Below are 18,285 nucleotides of genomic sequence, written 5' to 3' on the forward strand. Positions count from 1 at the left end.
TTTCTTCAGGTGTTAGTGGCAAGTGGGCGAGAAGGATATACGCCTCTAAATGGCAGAATCAAACAGATTTCATTTTAATTTGCTGGATAATCTGCTCAATAATAATAATTGCTAATTTTGTTGTTCATCTTCTCGATCTTTGCTTTATTAAAGTATGATGATAGTATTTTGTTGCATTGGTAATACAACTAGTTGATGTAAGTCATCAATAGACTCTATCAATACACTAAATTTGCAGGTATAGCGGATATTCCGATTGATGTTTTCTGGATAAGGGGGTATATAAGAAGATCCAATAAGGAATCCAGAAGTAGAGTCTATTTGGTGAATTAATACCGGTTTCATGTCAATAAGCAACGATCCAACTGACCATCTATACAAATTATTGTATGTATATAGGGTGGTATCTTTCAGGGTATAACGACCATAGAAGGTTGCTGTATTTTAATTTAATATATTGCTGGGAATCCTAATTCTCCTTCAGTCACTAAGCTAAATAACTTATTAAAAAGACAAGCAGAATGTGCAATTAAACACGGATTAGTACCAGGGGAATTCATATACAAGGGAAGACGATAAAACGAAAATATCCAAAGAGATGAGATGCAAAAAATGGCAAATACGAGGTATAAAATAGAACTTCTACAACAATTTAGTAATCGAAACTCCAACAGAAATATATTAACACCTAAAGAAAAAAATAAACAAAGTGAAGTGCTGGGTATTGAACAACACAAGAATAAATATTTGGAGAAATACAGTGATGACCAGAAAGATAATTAAAAGGAAAAAAGAAACGTTTCATAAATGGCTAAACGACAGTACCCCAGGAACATGAGATGAATACGTTATTTGATAGAATAACATTGAAAAAGCAGCAACAGAAGCTCGAGGAAAACGCAAAGTTATACTGAACAAAAGAAACAACAACAATACACCATGGTTCAGAAAAGAAATAAAAAAGAAATGTAAAGAGAAACGAGAGGCCTACACAAAGTACAAAGCCTCAAGTACTCCAGAATCCCGAGACACCTATAGAAGAATACGAAATGAAACAAAGCAGTTTTTAAGAAAAACAAAAATGAACAATGGGAACAGTTTACAAAAAGGATGGAAAGCAACTTCTACGGTAGACAAAACAAATATGGGGATTCATACGAAACCAACGGAAAGAAATGGCAGAATTGAAGGAATACAATAACATACTAGCAAACGAATGGGAAAGATACCTGACGGAACTGTTTAAAGGAAAGGAACATAATAATCAACACAATAACGTACCTGAATTAAGACAAGAAATAGAAATCAGTTTTGAGGAAGTAGAGATAGCCATAAATTAGTTCAAAAATAGAAAGTTACCAGGACCAGACGGAATAGCCAACGAGATTCTAAAACACGGAGAAGAAAGTATAACCCTAGAGATGACAAAACTTATACAAAAACTAATATTGCACTGCAAGATACCAGACGCATGGAGAAAGAAGACTCCAACAATTAAAGAGGTATAAATCTACTGAACACCGCACTTAAGCTTACCACAAAAGTCCTAACCAACAAAATCAATAAACTAACAACTTTATCAGATAACCAACAAGGATTCAGATACGGAATATCCTGCGTAGACGCCGTTTGTACTAAGACAAACCACAGAAAAGGCCATCGAGTACAATAAACTAGCATATCTATGTTTTATAGACCTGACAAAGGCTTTCGATCGCATCCAAGTCAAAGACGTCTTACACCTACTGTATAAAAGAAACATATAATCAATATTATACAAACCATCGAAAGCATCTACTTCCATAATCGAATACAAGCAAAGATAAATGGAAAACTAACACAGTGTATACCAGTACAACGCGGAGTCAGACAGGGTGACTCGTTAAGCCCACTTCTCTTTAATATAATAATGAACGAAATAATACAAGCAGTACGTAAAGGTTAAGATAACAGATATACAATATAATAAATACAATATGATAGTATCAGCAGAAAAAAAACCGAATGTATGACAACATCTAAATACTCACTACGATATAAAATGAAATTGATGGGAAAATAATAAAGCAGGAAGCATGGTTTAGATATCTGGGAATAGATATAACTAGTCACGGAGATGTTGAAGAAGAAGTACGACAACAAAGCTTAAAAACAAGTAAATCGGCGGGATCTCTAAATGACACAATCTAGAAGAACAAACACCTAAAACAAGACACAAAAACAAGAATCTATAAAGCAGCAATTAGACCTATATTAACATACACGGCGGAGACAAGACCTGACACATCTAAACCGAGACGACTACTAGAAACAACAGAGATGAAAATACTTCGACGAATATCAGGGAAAATTCTATTAGATAGGAAGAGGAGCGAAAACATAAGAAGAGCATGCAATATAGAAGACATAAATGAATGGGTGACAAAACGGAAATAGGAGTGTAACGAACACATTAGTAGAATGGCACAGGATAGGATAGTATGAATGGCACGAGATAAGTCACCAAATGGAGGAAGAAGTATTGGCAGACCAAGAAAAAGATAGTGCGATAATTTAAACATTTTAGGTGACTAATATTGTAGAAGAAACAGACTTTAAAGCCCACATATAAGAAGGAAGAAGTTCTTTTTTCTAAATAAATCTGCCTATTTCCTATGATTTTTGAGTTGTCAGTTGCTTCTACTCAACCAAAAGCATGGACCTAAATATTGTTTTTTAGTTGGTCAGATGAATCGTTGCTTATTTACTTAATCCAAAACCAGCGTAAGTTCTCCGAATGGACTTAAACTGTAACTGTAACATAATACAACTGTAACAATGTAATGTTGGATTTAAAAGGTGCCCTTTTGAACAATAAAATTTGACAATCTGCTCAAAACTGATACCGTATTTTCTCGACCTTTTTGCAGCCGATTGTAACGCATGCAAAATCTGCGCAAAACGGATATGCCTCTCTAAATAATACATTATGTAAAACAAGAACAATTTCCTTTCCTTTTTTCAAAAGAGTTTTTCTCCCAAATACCCGTTTATATTTATTCGATCCATCCCCGTAATATTTGTCCAAGAGTAATTTGTAAAAACTGTGTAAATATCACTAATTAACTTGCGTTGAAAACATAATGTGGTTTCCTACTAAACAAAAAACACCATTCGAAAGTGAACCCGAGTAAATACATTGCACTCTGCTTAAAATACATTGTCCGATAAACCAGCGGCCTTGAATCTTAATTTAAAAGAGAACGCCACTGATGTTACACTATCGTAATATGTTTGTAGGATAGTTAGATATATTTACTTCCCAATTGTGCCAAATTTAACTGTTTATCTTTGTCGTATTAATTTATGTTAGTCTAAATATGGATATAGTAATTCTATACGTGTATCTTGGACTGACGCAAATTGCATATTAAAGCAGCAATTTGAAGTAAGTCTAATTATTTGATTGGCCTCGTGGAACAAAAATGAGATATGCATGAGTCGAGACTTCTTTATTCTACCATTTTTTAAATTAAAATATCACCGCAAGGCTTCAATTTAATTTTGATCTGTACACGATACCAATAAAAGAGTTTTTTTTTTTAATAAATTATTCTTACATTTGAGAATATTATGAGATTTTTGGTTATAATCTAAGAATTATAATTATAATTTTGGTTATAATCAAATAAATATCTTAGAATTAGACGAGATGTAAATATTCCTGTCCTTATATTCTTTGCACATTTTTTTATATATTTTATCCATTACTTTAGAAGTTAAGTTTGAGTTTATCCCTAGAGGAAATGTCATTCATCCCTCACCAACAGCAGGACTTTATCAAGGGTCGTTCAACGATCACAAACCTACTTCATTGTGTAAACGGTTGGTCGTCATCTTTAAACAATCGGCATTCTGTTGATCTAGTCTACTTATACTTCTCCAAACCTTTCTATCGTGTTCACAAGCATATTGTACTAGCTCAATTGGATCAGTAGAGTATCTGCTGAAAGTTAAACCGTTGGATTCAAAATTTATCTATCCGGCAGGATTTTCCGGATTGTCTTGGGAAGCCTATTCACTAGATAATCCAGTCAAGAGCGGAGTCCCACAAGGATTACTACTTGGACAAATACTTTTTTATGTCAACAACAGTGATCTTTTGATCATTGTATCCAGTAAGATTTCCATTTACGCTGATAATACCAAATTATATGTGAATCCCATTATTAACCAACATGTTCTTCAACACGATCTTGATGCAATATTCAAATGATCCGCAGAATATTTACTTCCTCTCAATATTGAAAAATGCGTTGACTACATATCGAGAACAATAACCCATTTCTATCAAAGTTACTCTATTAATAAGCATTCCTTAAACTTAATAACCTCCCACAATGATCAAGGATTGATAATTAATAGTACTTTAAATGATCACGTAGTGTCGCTGTGTAAACGTTCAGACTCGAAACTGTTTCTGATTTCTGATCCGTAAATGTTTTACACGTATCTCTCTAATCTCTATATTAGTAAACTCTACCCAATATACGTCAGATCTATTCTTGAGTTTGCCATGTCAGAGTGGAATCCAGATCTTAGTCATGATAAAATCTTACTCGAAAATGTAGAGCTACAAGACTCGCATTCAGCCGAGTAAAACTTAACTATGAAGATATATGCTCCATGCTCATCAACCATATTCGAGCATCGACGTCTTTGAAGTAACGTAAGTATGTCCTTGCGTATTCTAAAATACAATTTTGGGAAGCTAAACACCATATTTACTTTAAACTAACACGAAATATTAAGAGACCTCCATTACAGATTAAAGAGGGAACAGATGACAGAAAGGTTACTAGTGTGAGCACATGTTTATAAATGTTAGGGAAATAAGTCTTCTACTCACAACCCAACCATGGGAACTTATCGTCTATGCCTTGCTTAGCTCAGTATCTCAAGTGTGAGTTTGTCTTGTCTTAAACCAGGGATTGAATCTGAACTCTTAGCTGATAGCAAATAAGACAAATTTTAACTAAACATATTTATTAAAAAGAATAAAAAAACAATAATCCACCCTGCCAAAGCTTAACAATAATTAGTGATACTTATGACTTCGATGGGCTGCTTGTGTGTTGTAGATGTTAGGTCCTCCTAATTAAATGTTGTGTCCTCTGGAGAGCTGCAGTAACATGTGGATGTAGGTTCTGATTAAGTGGTTAAAAATTCGTCAATAAATTCTTCAATACCTATATTCTTCATAAGATTAATAAATTTTTAAATAAAAAGTAGTAAAAAGAGAAACTGAAGTTAAAGGAATTAATGAATTAATAAAGAAATTAAAATGAAATAATTATTTAAATATAAATTAATAGAGATGTGACGTTTATAACGTTACAAGATTTTATTAATGTTGGTAAAAGAGAATGGGCTACCGGTTTCGCAGTTTACAAACTTTTACAGCATCTTTAGGCCCTCAAGAAACTAAGGCAAAAATACATGGTGTACATAAACAAATGTGTATATAACAAAACAAACAAACAATTATTATTTGAGTAGTACTGAGGACTTAATCAATAGTCAGTCAATCATGACGTGTAGATAAAATAAAATAAAATAGAAACCGGTAGCTCATTTTCTTTTGCCAACTTTAATTAAACCTATAACGGATTATGACTAGGAGACTTATTTGTCTAAAATTTAAGGATATTTAATATTTGAAATAAATTGGATCCAGACACCATATTCGCAACTACAATAAACAGTTTTAAAAAAGGACTTGATATCACTCATATCAAGATACAAAAACCAGAATATACAAGACCATAGGACGCATTCCAACTTATGGAGCTGAAGTCTGACAAATGATAGAATGTTTAAAAAAGAAGCTACTTACTGTCAATGGAAATGGGGTTATGGAGACGCTATTGTGGGCTAACACGTCACGACAAAATAAGAAATGACGAAAGGAAAATAATGGGTATTGAAACAACAATAATTGATACCATTAAAGCCAAGAGTTTGAGATGGTACGGACGTGTAAGAGGTATGGATGGAGACAGGTAGCAAAAGAAATTGATAGAGTGGAGACCAGTGCAGGAAAGAAGAAGAGGACGCTTGAGAAAGACAGTGTCAGACGAAAATGCCACCGAACCTCTAAAAATCATAAAAACAAGGTGAATTTTCCTGAGAATGGCAATTTTAGAATTTCAAAAAAGATGCAGAAAGGTTTGCTCCACCTAGCCCCGGGCTTCCCCCTAAAAACAGACTCTTCTTCTTCTTCTTCTTTTTATATAGACATGACTCTGTCTGTTTTTCAATTTGCCTCCATTAAGTTGTCGTTCCATCGTTTTCGTGGTCTCGTGTGGGAGAGACTGATAAATTTCACGTGAAACTAATATTAGTAAGTACGACTAGACTTGGTGCTGGTTACTTAGTGTTAGGTTTAATGGAAGGAAATACTGAAAATATTTTGAACAAAAATTAAAATAGTGGGGACAAGCTCTTGAAGAGAAAGTTTAAAAATTAGTAGGGCAAAAACAGAGAATTGGAAATGTTCATTTCGAGATGGAGTTACTACAAATAAAATGATAAATTTGGATGATGAAATGATTGTTAAAAGTAATAGTTTTAAATACCTATGATCTGTATTACAGAATAATGGATAAACATATGGAGATATATGCAGTAGACGTAGGGTGGGATAGATGAAGTTGAAAGAATTGAGTGGTGTGTTGTCTGACAAAAAGGTTCCAATAAAACTGAAAGGAAAATTCTACAAACTGCTACAAGACCAGGTATGACGTACGAAAGAGAAATGATATTGGTATGACCAAGATAAAATCTTATGGAGAAATGTAATTAGAGAAACCGACCCCGCATAATAAGAGAATGGTGATGATGGAAACGTATATGTATACTATTTGAACATTTTTTAATATATCGATTGTGGATGCTATTCAGATGAAGATCAAAATTTGGATTATTTGATTGAGGAACAAAGTGTGGCTTGGAAAGCGTTTTTAAATTTTTGGGTATTTTCTTAATAGAAAAGACAACTTGGTTATTAGTATAACCTGATTTTTTGCGATAAAACCCTTGATATTCGAGAACGAAAATAACACCAATTTACTGATGTTGTTTAATTATGTTGACCTATACTCTCACCTTGATAGATAAAAAATGCTTGTATTCTATTTTGATTAAAGGGTCTCTAAATCTCTTCTATTTGCGAAGAAAACGGTTTTTCTGTTGAATCTGTGCTTCTTATTTCAGGAAGAGCCGACGATGAGGGATTATACTTGGTAATGGAGAAAGACAAGCCAAGTTAGGTACCAAGGTACCCGCTTTCGTAGGACATTTCGGTTTTTGTGCATTCCATCTTCACATTCTGTGTCCATTTTGTGCATTGTGCAATATTTTTCACACTTTTGTGTGTGCTGTTTTTTTAAGTCTCTTGCAGTGTCTTTTCTCCCATTAAATAAGATCTTATAGGAGTTTAGAATACTAGGGCTCAGAGTTTATAAAAATTCTTAAGAAACTTGTGGGCAAGGTAGATATATTGACAAAAATGGTGATAGCTAGATGCTGGTTAAATTGGAGATTCGTTGATTGAGCAGTTAGATTCTCAATTTGGAATTTGAGAAGATTCTGAGATTCCATGGTTTGGTAGATTTTTTCTGCTAGCAGACTCCAGTTGTACGTAGTTCGGTATAAAAAGGATTTTTGAGCTAATTCTTGAGAAGTGGTGGTCCTGTTGTGAGTTACATTCTGGGAGGTGGTTGGTTGAGGGTTTCGTTAAGTTTGATTTTTTGATCTCTGAGTGTATATTCGGGCAGAGGTTTTGAGAGTGGGATTTCGGTCTTGCCGATAATATATTTATCATGGATAAATGGCTGGGGTTTGCAGAGAAAGTTTGACATTCTCCCAGGGAATCTGTTCCGTTTGTAGAAGTAGGGGAGTTGTATGAGGTGTAGGAGGGTTGTAGAGAAGTCAGCATGGTTGATGATATCGGGAATCGTCAATTCCTTGTAATGAATTGACTGTGCTGCTGACGCACGTGAGGTGATTGGTATGTTGGCCTCCGCAGAATGAAGCGGGGAGAATTTGGGACGACGTGTACTTAGTAAAGGGGCAATGTATTTTTGTTTTGTTTTTAGAACAGGTTTATTTTTATTATTTATTTTTGTTTTGTTTGTATCTTCGAATATCTGTGAGGCAGTGAAAATAAAAACCATATGAAAAGTGGTTGTTAGAAAAATAATATTTAAGCAATAGGCAATAATAATATATGACACATCAGTGAGAATAGAAAGATATTCGTCGCCAAACGGAAAAGTAAGTGAACGCTAGAAAATAAGGTAGTCGAGGTTAATTCGATGAATAAGCATGCAACTGCCTATTAAAATATGTAGTAGTATTAAGAAGAACTATTTTTTATTAGTAAATTATTATGTTAGAGATTATATCTATCCTAATACTTATCTCAAAAGATAGCCGAGATACTTTTAACGAAAATGGCTTGTGCAATAGCTTTAATTTTAGATATTATTTGTGTTAGGTACATACACTGGCATGCTTTATGTGTTTATGACGGTTTTATACAATAAATATGCCGACACGTGTTATCTTTACCGACATAGGTATATATTTTTGTGTACTCTGCATCCCGATGGTTCTGAATTAAAATCGCTTTGTTAAATAAAACTAGAACATAAATAAAAGCCCAACTATTCAAACTGCCAGTCGTAGTGATCATTATAATATTAAATTTTTTTTCTCAATATAATGAAATAATCCTATTCAAATCATAATGGAATATTAATAAATAATTTAAAATATATCGATGACACAGTTATAATTGCAGCTGTTGGGCTTAAAAATTAACAACAACAAAAAACAAAGATATTTCACTGTTAGGCCATCTATTCCAGTTGCGTTACTGCTTTTCAATTTTGTAATTGTCGATTCTACTTATTTGGAAGGACTTCTGGTCCATCTTCTTCGTTACTGATTGTTTCTTTAAATGCTTCAAGGGCTTTGTGTAGCTCGCTGTAGAATTAAGTTACGAGTTGTAGTATTATTTCATTTCTGTCTGTAATTTTGGTGTTTTCGTTTGTTAGAGCAACGCTTGGTTTTTTCCCAATGATTAATGCTTTTCTTGCTTTCTTTCTAGTTTTCCCTGTTTTCGATTGCATTTTCTACCAGTCTTTCATTGTATTTTCTTATATCTTCCTTAATACTTTTTCTTATTATCTTACAAAGTTCTGTGTATTGTATTCTCTGTATGTTGCTACTTACTTTTATTTCCCCTCTTTGTTTTAGCCTTATTTTGGTTTTATTAGACAGTTTACTATGTTCATTTCGTTGTTGTGGGCCTCGTAGTTCTTTGGTACTATCAATGATGATTTCCATTAATTGAGAGCTGTCGATTTGGTCATGTAATATTTCATCAATTGTCCTACATCCATCTACAGTTCACCTTTGAATGATGCATGCAGGAATAAAAGGTTATTCCTAGTATCGCTCTGTGTAAAAATCTTTGAATTTGTGGTTTACCTAATTCGCTATCGAAGAGAGGTCTCCCGACTTCTTGTTGCTTCGTATAGATGTCGCTGCTAGTGTACCAGGCTGTTATTTTAATTATAACGGCCAAATACTATTACTGTATATTATATTATAGACTGTATTTCATTTCAGTTTGAACTTTCACAAGTGTTCCTGATGAGAGTTGATATAACTTGAAACACATTTAGAACAATGGTGGTATTGGAATTGAAATGAAATGCAATCTTTTACTTTCATTTTTAACGTCTTTTCTCTAAGGAAGAGTGAAAAAGATAGTGTTTTCAAAGGTGAACAACTGTAGATGCATATCTGAATAAAAGGTTATTCCTAGTATCATTCAATAGCCTTTGTGCAAGAGGCTTTGAAATTGCGGTTCATCTAATTCTCCCAACTTCTTGTTGCTTCATACATATATTATATATATATATATATATATATATATATATATATATATATATATATATATATAATTATATATTATTCACTCGCATTAATCTTTCCTATTTGTTTAAACGTTTTAATGTTTGGCATTCCTTTTCTCAGCTAGCTGTAGCTTCCTCCGTAGTTATTGTCAGTTGTTGCCCTGGAAACCATTAGAGTCTCAACTCCAAATTGGTCGCATTTCTCCCTTAGTGATCCTTTCTTAACTTCTTCTTCTCTAAGTTGGCTGCACCGTACTGAAGACGATGAATAGTCAGAAATACGTATATGGTTGTCTTTCATCGACATATAAGTCAAATATACTTGTTAAATCTGATTTTTCATGGATTAAATAAGTGATTACATCTCTACTACATTATTATAAGATGTGAATTTTTAATACTAGATCAATTTTTTACACTGTAGCTGTAATTACCATCGATATTGAATAACTGCTCATATAAGTAATATTTTCATATTATTCTCCTTTCTATTAACACAAGAGGTCACTTTTTGGTCAAAGAGCTTGACTAATCCTTCTAAAAGAGTATTACTCTCACAGATTTGGACTGATGCTGTTTTGTAATTACAAAATGAAACGTTTCCGCTAATAATATGGAATAGTAACGTTTAGCTTTGTCTCTTTTCTCCGTTTATCTGACTGAGAACTTCCAGAATTACAGTGTGAAAATTTTTTCCATTGTTTTCTTACTACTTATTCGAGTTTGACAGTCGTTGCTACTTATATATATATAAAAGGCCTTAATTTATTGTCACGTAAGGCGATACCTTAATGAACGGTTTCTTAGGCAATAGGTTGGACGAAGAGGTTTTATTGAATAGCCAGAAAGATCCCAAGGTCGAGTCAGAGTGGTCTCTTTTGAATGACCAACCCTGTATATCGAATTCGCTAACGACCTATCCTAATTAACATCCAAGTTGCAATTACTTTTTGTTAGTATTGAAATTATTTGTGCTGAACGCGAATGAAATTTATTGACTCGAAATTACGAAATAGCTGTACTGCAATATTACACACTCAACTTTTTTTTACTTATGAGATATGAATAAAAATAGAGTTGACCTAGGAATACACATTAGCTCAGCTTTTGTACTTTATACATAGTACGATTTATAAAATTGTTAACAGAATAGTTTTTTTGGACAAAGGGATATTGACATGCGTTTCTCAATATCAATGTTTTGATGTTTCAGCTAAACAAAATATAAATCAAAGCATTTTAACTGTTTTAATATTGAATGAAAATATTAATATTATAAATAAAATGTTTATTATTTTGAGTAAGTTAATTAAACTTATTTTGTTAAACAATATTAATGATAGGGTAATCGATCTATGTTAAAAACGTTACAGTTTTTAAAACAACAACAAGTGGAATAACTTAATAATAGCCACCAACAATTTTGCTATTAAATCTCTTTCTCTCTCTCTCTCTCTCTCTCTCTCTCTCTCTCTTTCCAACTGTAGCTTCACAATCCTTCGTGGGTCTTCGCTGTCTGCACGACTTGCCTCCACCTTTTTTTTTTAATTGCAGTATTGCCAGATTCCAGTAAGAGCCTAAGAAGGTATCCATTGAATTCTGACAGTCAACGGTGGGGGAAATCTTTTTTGGACATCTACGTCACGGAACAAGACATCCTGGCATCTTTCGTCTGAGTAGGATACTAGGCCAGAAATCCCAAGGTAGTGCCGGATTATCCGTGTTCCGGCTAAAGCCTTAACTACCGTACCGTTCCAGAGGGGTGGTCTTGCCACTCAATGAACAACTAAAATAAAAAAACTAAAAAATTATAAATAACCATACCTATTACCGTAAATCCGAAAATGTTTCTGACGTTAGGCCATAAACTAATAAATAATATTAACCATAAATTTCAGATCCCTGGCTCAATTTCCTACTTCAATCAATCATATCTTCTAGCCACTTGTGTATTTCCATGGTATGGAAATTTTTTTTTAAAATGTTAAATAATGTTTGGTTGGTTATATACCAGTTCTTCATTTATTCTAATTTGATAGTGTTCGGTTATCCTGTCAACTGTATGGCCAGATATTTTTCATAGTATTTTGTGTTTAAAAATATATGTTTGCCTTAACAATAGTTTGTTTTGTTTTATGATCCAGGTTTCTGAGCCGTAGCTTCGATGATCTCGACAGCATCTTTGACTTAGGTATTTCTCGGAATGCATAGAAGCCTCTGTTAAGTTTGTGTATTCGGGCCCCTGTTTCCTTGACATGTCGTTGTCGTAAGTTATAGTGGCACTTAGATACTGGAATTTTTTGACACTTTCAAAATTGTATGTATCCATAGTTATATTTTGCCCTATTCTGTCTCTACATGCTGTGGAGTTGTGCATATATATATTTGGTTTTTTCTTCTTTGATTTTTAGTCCTACCTTTTTTGCGTCCTCTTCTAGTTTGTTAAACATTTCCTGTGTTTTGGAGGTGCTTCTACAATGTTGTAACGATTACTTTGCCTACCACATAGGGTATTATTATAAGGGGTTCAAAATTTTTGAAAGAAATTATTGGGGTGGAGATAGGGCAAGCAAAACAAATCGAAACTTTTGCGAATGGCTACTCAGGTTTAATTTGGAGAACTGGGTCGTAGATTAGTGAATGGCAAGGGGGCGTGGATTGGAGCAACTACAAAAAGTAAAGCAAAAGGGTACTTACATAAATCTCCTGGAACAAAACACAATAGAAGAAGATCAAGCTATTTTAAATGGACGCCGCTTTTAAGAATCTTCTTGCTGGATAAAAGAAAAGGTTCTTCCTTCCTAAAAACACAAAAAAGGGTTAGAGAGTTAGTTAAGAGAAATAAACAAAATGGTTTAGGCAAAAAATTTAATATTTATTGCTGTCTCACCTCAAACAGTTACAAATATAGATAATAACAATAAAATAGTATATCAAAAACAAACTTACTATGTTCTATCAGTTTACAAACACTTGAAGTTGGAGATCCTACAAGAACTTACAATTGTTACTGGGCGATAATTTATAGCAGAAATAAATTATTACAAATAAAAAAATATGTTTTTAGGTAAAACCATGCATAGAAGTTAACCTCTTTCTAAAAAAACAAAGCAAAATAAGATCTGTTATGATTAGGTGTTTACCAAATGTCAAAAAAATAAAGCTAGATGTCAATATTAAATTTTAAAACTGAGAACAATTAGTATGATAGCTAAGTCACACCCTAACATCTATAATTTTAATTATTACAATTTCTTAAATTGTTATGAAAGCAATTATTATTAGAAAATGTTTACTTTTCCTTTAAAAATCAACAAAAAAGATTTCACTAAAATTTCTTTAAAATCTTTGGGATTAGGAACTGGACTTACACTCTCTGCCACACGAACAAATTCATCTCCAAACTGCGAAAAATGAAGCTGAAAGTTGGGTACTGGTCGCAAACTTTGAAACTCTGCTTCTTTAAAAACTGGAGCACATGTGAGTATCTTCCTAATTTGTTGGAAACACCTCAAATCTCTTAGGTGAGAGATGACATAAATCAAAAACAGAGATTACTCCTGTCAGAACTGACACATTACATTGAGTATAAATCACTTTTTTCAACAAATTTGCCGGCTTTTTAACGCTGACACTCGGAGCGTCTTGACTGTTTAAAGATGCTTCCAAACCTCAATAGCTGCACATAAAACTTCACCACTGCTACTATAATACACATTTTCCTATGATAAAAGGCAAAAAAACGAAAAAATATTACAAATTTGAAGAAAAATTTGGACCAACACTGAAACCAATTGCCCCTGACAGCGGCCTCAGCGAGAGTGATGTAATTCTCTTCTCCGCAAAACCTTCTCAGCGATTTAAGTGGATATTTATTTCAGGCGCAATATTAATTGGAAACAATAAAAGAAAATACCAAAGAAATACGCGTCTGTGATATATAAACAAACTTTAGAATGTGTTTATTATCAACTCCAGCGATGCAAAAGGATTGAAAATACTTTTTCGATGTTTTAATACATACAGGGTGATTTCAATACATACGAAAGAATATAAAAATGCTACAATGTTGATGTCATCGGCATACTCTAAAATTATTTGGTATCCCTGGTCAGAAAACACTTCCGGTTATAGATATCCCTACTGTTTTTCTAAAACACCTACCTACGTCTACTAAAAACTACACGCTTCAATCGTTTAACTTCATTTGGCAACGGCACCGGTACCTATGAGTTGTCCAAAATGTATCATTCTCCTACTTCTTAAAAGCCAAAAATTCTCGTCTACATCTTGATTCCTATAGACCTATAAGCCTAACTTGTGGAATCGGCAAGCTATTAGAAAAAAATATCAACTCAAGGCTGATTTGGCTCAAAATTCAAATTTACTTAATAAATCAACAAAATGGCTTTCAAAAACTAATCTGGGATAGATCATATTAGACCTGCAAAGTAATATTTATGAATCCCTGGCAACAAAATAGTATTTTATAGCAGTATTTTTGACTTAAGACTTTATTCACTTCATGTTGGAGATACAACATCTTAAACAAGTTACAGTCATGGAATATTCGTGAAAAAAGCCTTCATTTTATTAAGAAGTTTCTAGAAAACAGATCGTTTCGTGTAAGAGTTAACAATCACTATTCCGTAAAACAGGAGGAAGAAAATAGAACCACCCAAGGTTCAATTATTAGCCATACACTCTTCTTAATCGAGATTAGTGATAAAAACAGAAATCTTTAAAATCACGTTTATATGTAGATAATTTGGTTGTTTACATAAAAGACAAAGATATTAGTTTAACTTAACATTTTTCCAAAGTCCAAATAGTGGTCTTAACCTACTTCCTCACTACTCTGTAATACTGACCCAATATGTAAGTTTTAAATCATTTTCTTAAAGATATTATCACCACTGTTCCAGTATTTTGTCTAAATTTTTATCAGTATTTTATACTAACCTCACATTCTAATGATACACTATGCACCAGGGAAGATTACCCTGTAGTTTCCCTGTTATCTGATCCAACGCTAATAATAATAAATAAGCTCTAAACACTGAGCCTTGATTCAATTCTGCTATCGTATGAAATTTATAAGTCTCTCCAATATCTCTCCTAACGCTCGTTGCTACTCCATCATAAATATCTTGCAAAATTGTCACATACTCACCGGTGTCTCCTTCACACATAAATCTCATCTCTATTGCATACATTCAAACTGATCTTCGTATATTTCGGTTTCTTCACGTATCCGTTTATCATTTACTCCCTTCTATATTTCAATTGTGTGACTAAGAAGCTACATGGCCCTATCGTTTGTGCATTGCTAAACATCTCCTTTGTATTTGTAAACAGTGTTTGTAGCACTTCCACAATTCTATTTTTTAACCTGTTAATCAACTTGTTTCTGTCTCTCCTAAACCTGTTCACAATTCTCCATGTATATGATCTGGTACAACTGGTTTAACTTCGTTTATTTCTTGCTTAGTGTTTGCTTGTGCAACTTTCTGCATCTAGTTCAACTGGGTTTGTCACATTATTCATTTAACAAACTGTCAAAGTAGTATTTCATTATTTTCTTCTCATATACATCCAATATAAGTAAAATCTTTTGCTTTTTTTGCTGTATATTTGTTTGTATTGTTACACTTCTTTATGATCTCTTTATTGAAACACCAACCATATTACAATAGTTGTTAAAAAGTTTTACACATTGACAACTATTAACTTCAAAAAACTCACTTACTAATGTTATTCGAACTGCCAACTTCCTGTGTTTATATACATTTTCTAAAGTTCCAAACACATTATTGCTTCATACAATATCAAATTGAAATATCTGTGAAGCTCATAATAGTCTTAGTCTAATACTATTTAATTAACACTATATTTAATATTACTTTACACTTTTAATAAATATCAGTAAAAACAGAAGTCAAATACTTGGGAATGACACTTGATCAGAATCTCACTTGGAAAGCACACATCTTGCCAAAAATATCCAAATCAACATAAAAATACGTCAAATAAATTGGTTAATAGACCGAAAATCTCAGTTATCTACAGATAATAAACTTCTCTTGTATAAGTGCATAATAAAGCCTATATAGACATACGACGTGCAAGTATGGGGCTGTGCAAAGCCTTCTAATATCAAAATCATTCAGAGAATCCAATCCAAAATACTAAGAATGATTTTCAATGCGCCGTGGTACGTTAGTAACAAAACACTGCATGATGACTCTGGTATACCGTTCGTTGAAGACGAAATCAGCAGACTAACAAGAAATTATTTAGAACATCTGCCAGCCCACCCCAACGAGGAAGCAAGACAACTACACCTCCAACCAGAAGTCAGACGAAGATTGAAGAGACAGTGGCCAACAGACTTTATTCACTAATTTCAATATTAATTTTAATTTTCATTTCAATTTCAGTTTCAAATTATAATCCTACATTAATTTAATTTGTTAGTGTTAGTATTGGGACTGTTACCAGTGGATAATCTCTCCTCTCATGTATTTGCAATACTCACATTTACTAATAGCCTGTAATGGCAGATTGTAAATTTGCAAACTTATAAAAAAAATACTTTTCATAAAATATAGTTCAAGCCAATTTAATAAAAATTATTGTTTTTAGGTGCGACTTTTACACCCGGCGCTCAAGAACTAAGAATACAGGATTTGCCAAAACGAAAGAAAAAAGTAAATCCTAGTCCTTTAGGAGAAGATGGTAAGATATTTTTGCATATGTTTTTTAAACATTTATTTAAATATTAAAAATAATACTAGCTACTTTAAATACATATTTGAGCAGCCCAATAAAATATTCATAATGACGATCATATTAATGAGTATTACATTCTCATTCTAAAATATCTAACATTTCAATAAAATATAATGTATTTCATTTCTTTGTATTTCTTTCTTCCACCATATCGCTCCTGCTACTTACTACTGTCTATAATCGCATCCTCTTCGCGTATCTAGATCTGCCCTCGTTGAGCTCCGGATCTTATATTTCAGTAGGTACTATTTTCGTTACTTTACTTACATCTGCTTGTCTGCCTTCAGCAACCCCCTGGTTAGACTCTGATTAGATGGTCAAGGGAGTCTTCTTGAAGTCTGATAGTAGAATTCTGTTATCTTCATGACCACCTTCTCTGTTCTTATCAGTTTATACCACAGCAGAGACTACAGCAGTTGTTTTCTGCTGTGGAATTTCATATTGGGATTGCATACCATATCACCGCTACACCGAAGACGGTATAATTGGATCTTCTTGGTTTGCGATAGAGGGCTGAATATATAAGTTTTGGATCATACTCTTCTCCACCTTTCTTTTGATTTCTTATGTATTTCTGTTTCTTGTGATGTTAAGTTTTCTGGTAAGATTGACTCCCAGGTACTCGACGACATTTTCTTGGTTTTTATTCACTCTTAATCTGATTTCTTCTCCAAGTGGATTGACCTGGCATTTGAAGATGATAAATTGGGTCTCCTACATCTTAATATTGATCTTCCATTTGCCCACATATTCTGATTTTCTCTCTAGGTGATTTTCTAGTGTTCTTTGCCGCTGATGTAAATTGCTATATTGTCTGCTTGCTTCTTACACATATTTTGACCTGTTGATAGCAAATAATCAGTTAATAGGATACCAGTGTCAGAAATTCTATTAAAGAGACCACACAGTACATTAAACTACTTTTATTTCAGCAGTTTTAGTATTTCAACACTTTTCTGCCTGCTTTTCCAATTTTTCCCGTTTGTATTGTCCGTTTTTATATAAATATATACCAGCTATGTCAAGAATGCAACAAAATAACTTGAGGTGTAACACGAAACTATAGAAACGGTGAAAGAGATCTGCTACTTAGGATCACTGATTGAATGCAAAAACAACACAACCAAAGAAATAAGAAAAAGAATTAGCATGGCTAACCGCTGTTATTTTGGCCTAAATCCTCAACTAAGAGCGAGAAATGTGTCAAGAGAAACAAAGTGTAAACTTTATAAAACAATAATACGCCCAGTGGTTACTTACTGATTGGAAACATGGGCAATGACGACCCAAGATGAAGAGTTACTACGAATCTTTGAAAGTATTAAAGATCATATATGCCGGAGTTAACGAAGAGAATCTCTGGAAAAGGCGATATAATTTCGAACTTTATAGACTTTTTGGTGATGCGTGAAAACCATCAAAATAATCCGCCTATGGGGTGGACCACGTTATGCGAATGGATGAAAGTGATCCATCCACATGATGGTCCTTCCGCATGATGAATAACCATGCTAAATAGGCCGGT

The 18,285-nt window shown here is 33.3% G+C and overlaps 1 protein-coding gene across 1 annotated transcript in view; it reads left to right on the top strand.

Annotated features, from left to right (window-relative positions):
- Nucleotides 1-18,285, top strand: part of Dnah3 (dynein heavy chain 3, axonemal) — a 547,435-nt gene that overhangs the window by 105,500 nt on the left and 423,650 nt on the right. Inside the window, exon 2 of the mRNA XM_072538195.1 lies at nt 16,614-16,706. Within this exon, the coding sequence (XP_072394296.1) occupies nt 16,614-16,706 (93 nt within the window). The remainder of the gene's footprint in view (nt 1-16,613; nt 16,707-18,285) is intronic.

This window comes from Diabrotica undecimpunctata, chromosome 7, assembly GCF_040954645.1.
Source record: "Diabrotica undecimpunctata isolate CICGRU chromosome 7, icDiaUnde3, whole genome shotgun sequence".
NCBI classification, from domain to species: Eukaryota; Metazoa; Arthropoda; class Insecta; order Coleoptera; family Chrysomelidae; genus Diabrotica; species Diabrotica undecimpunctata.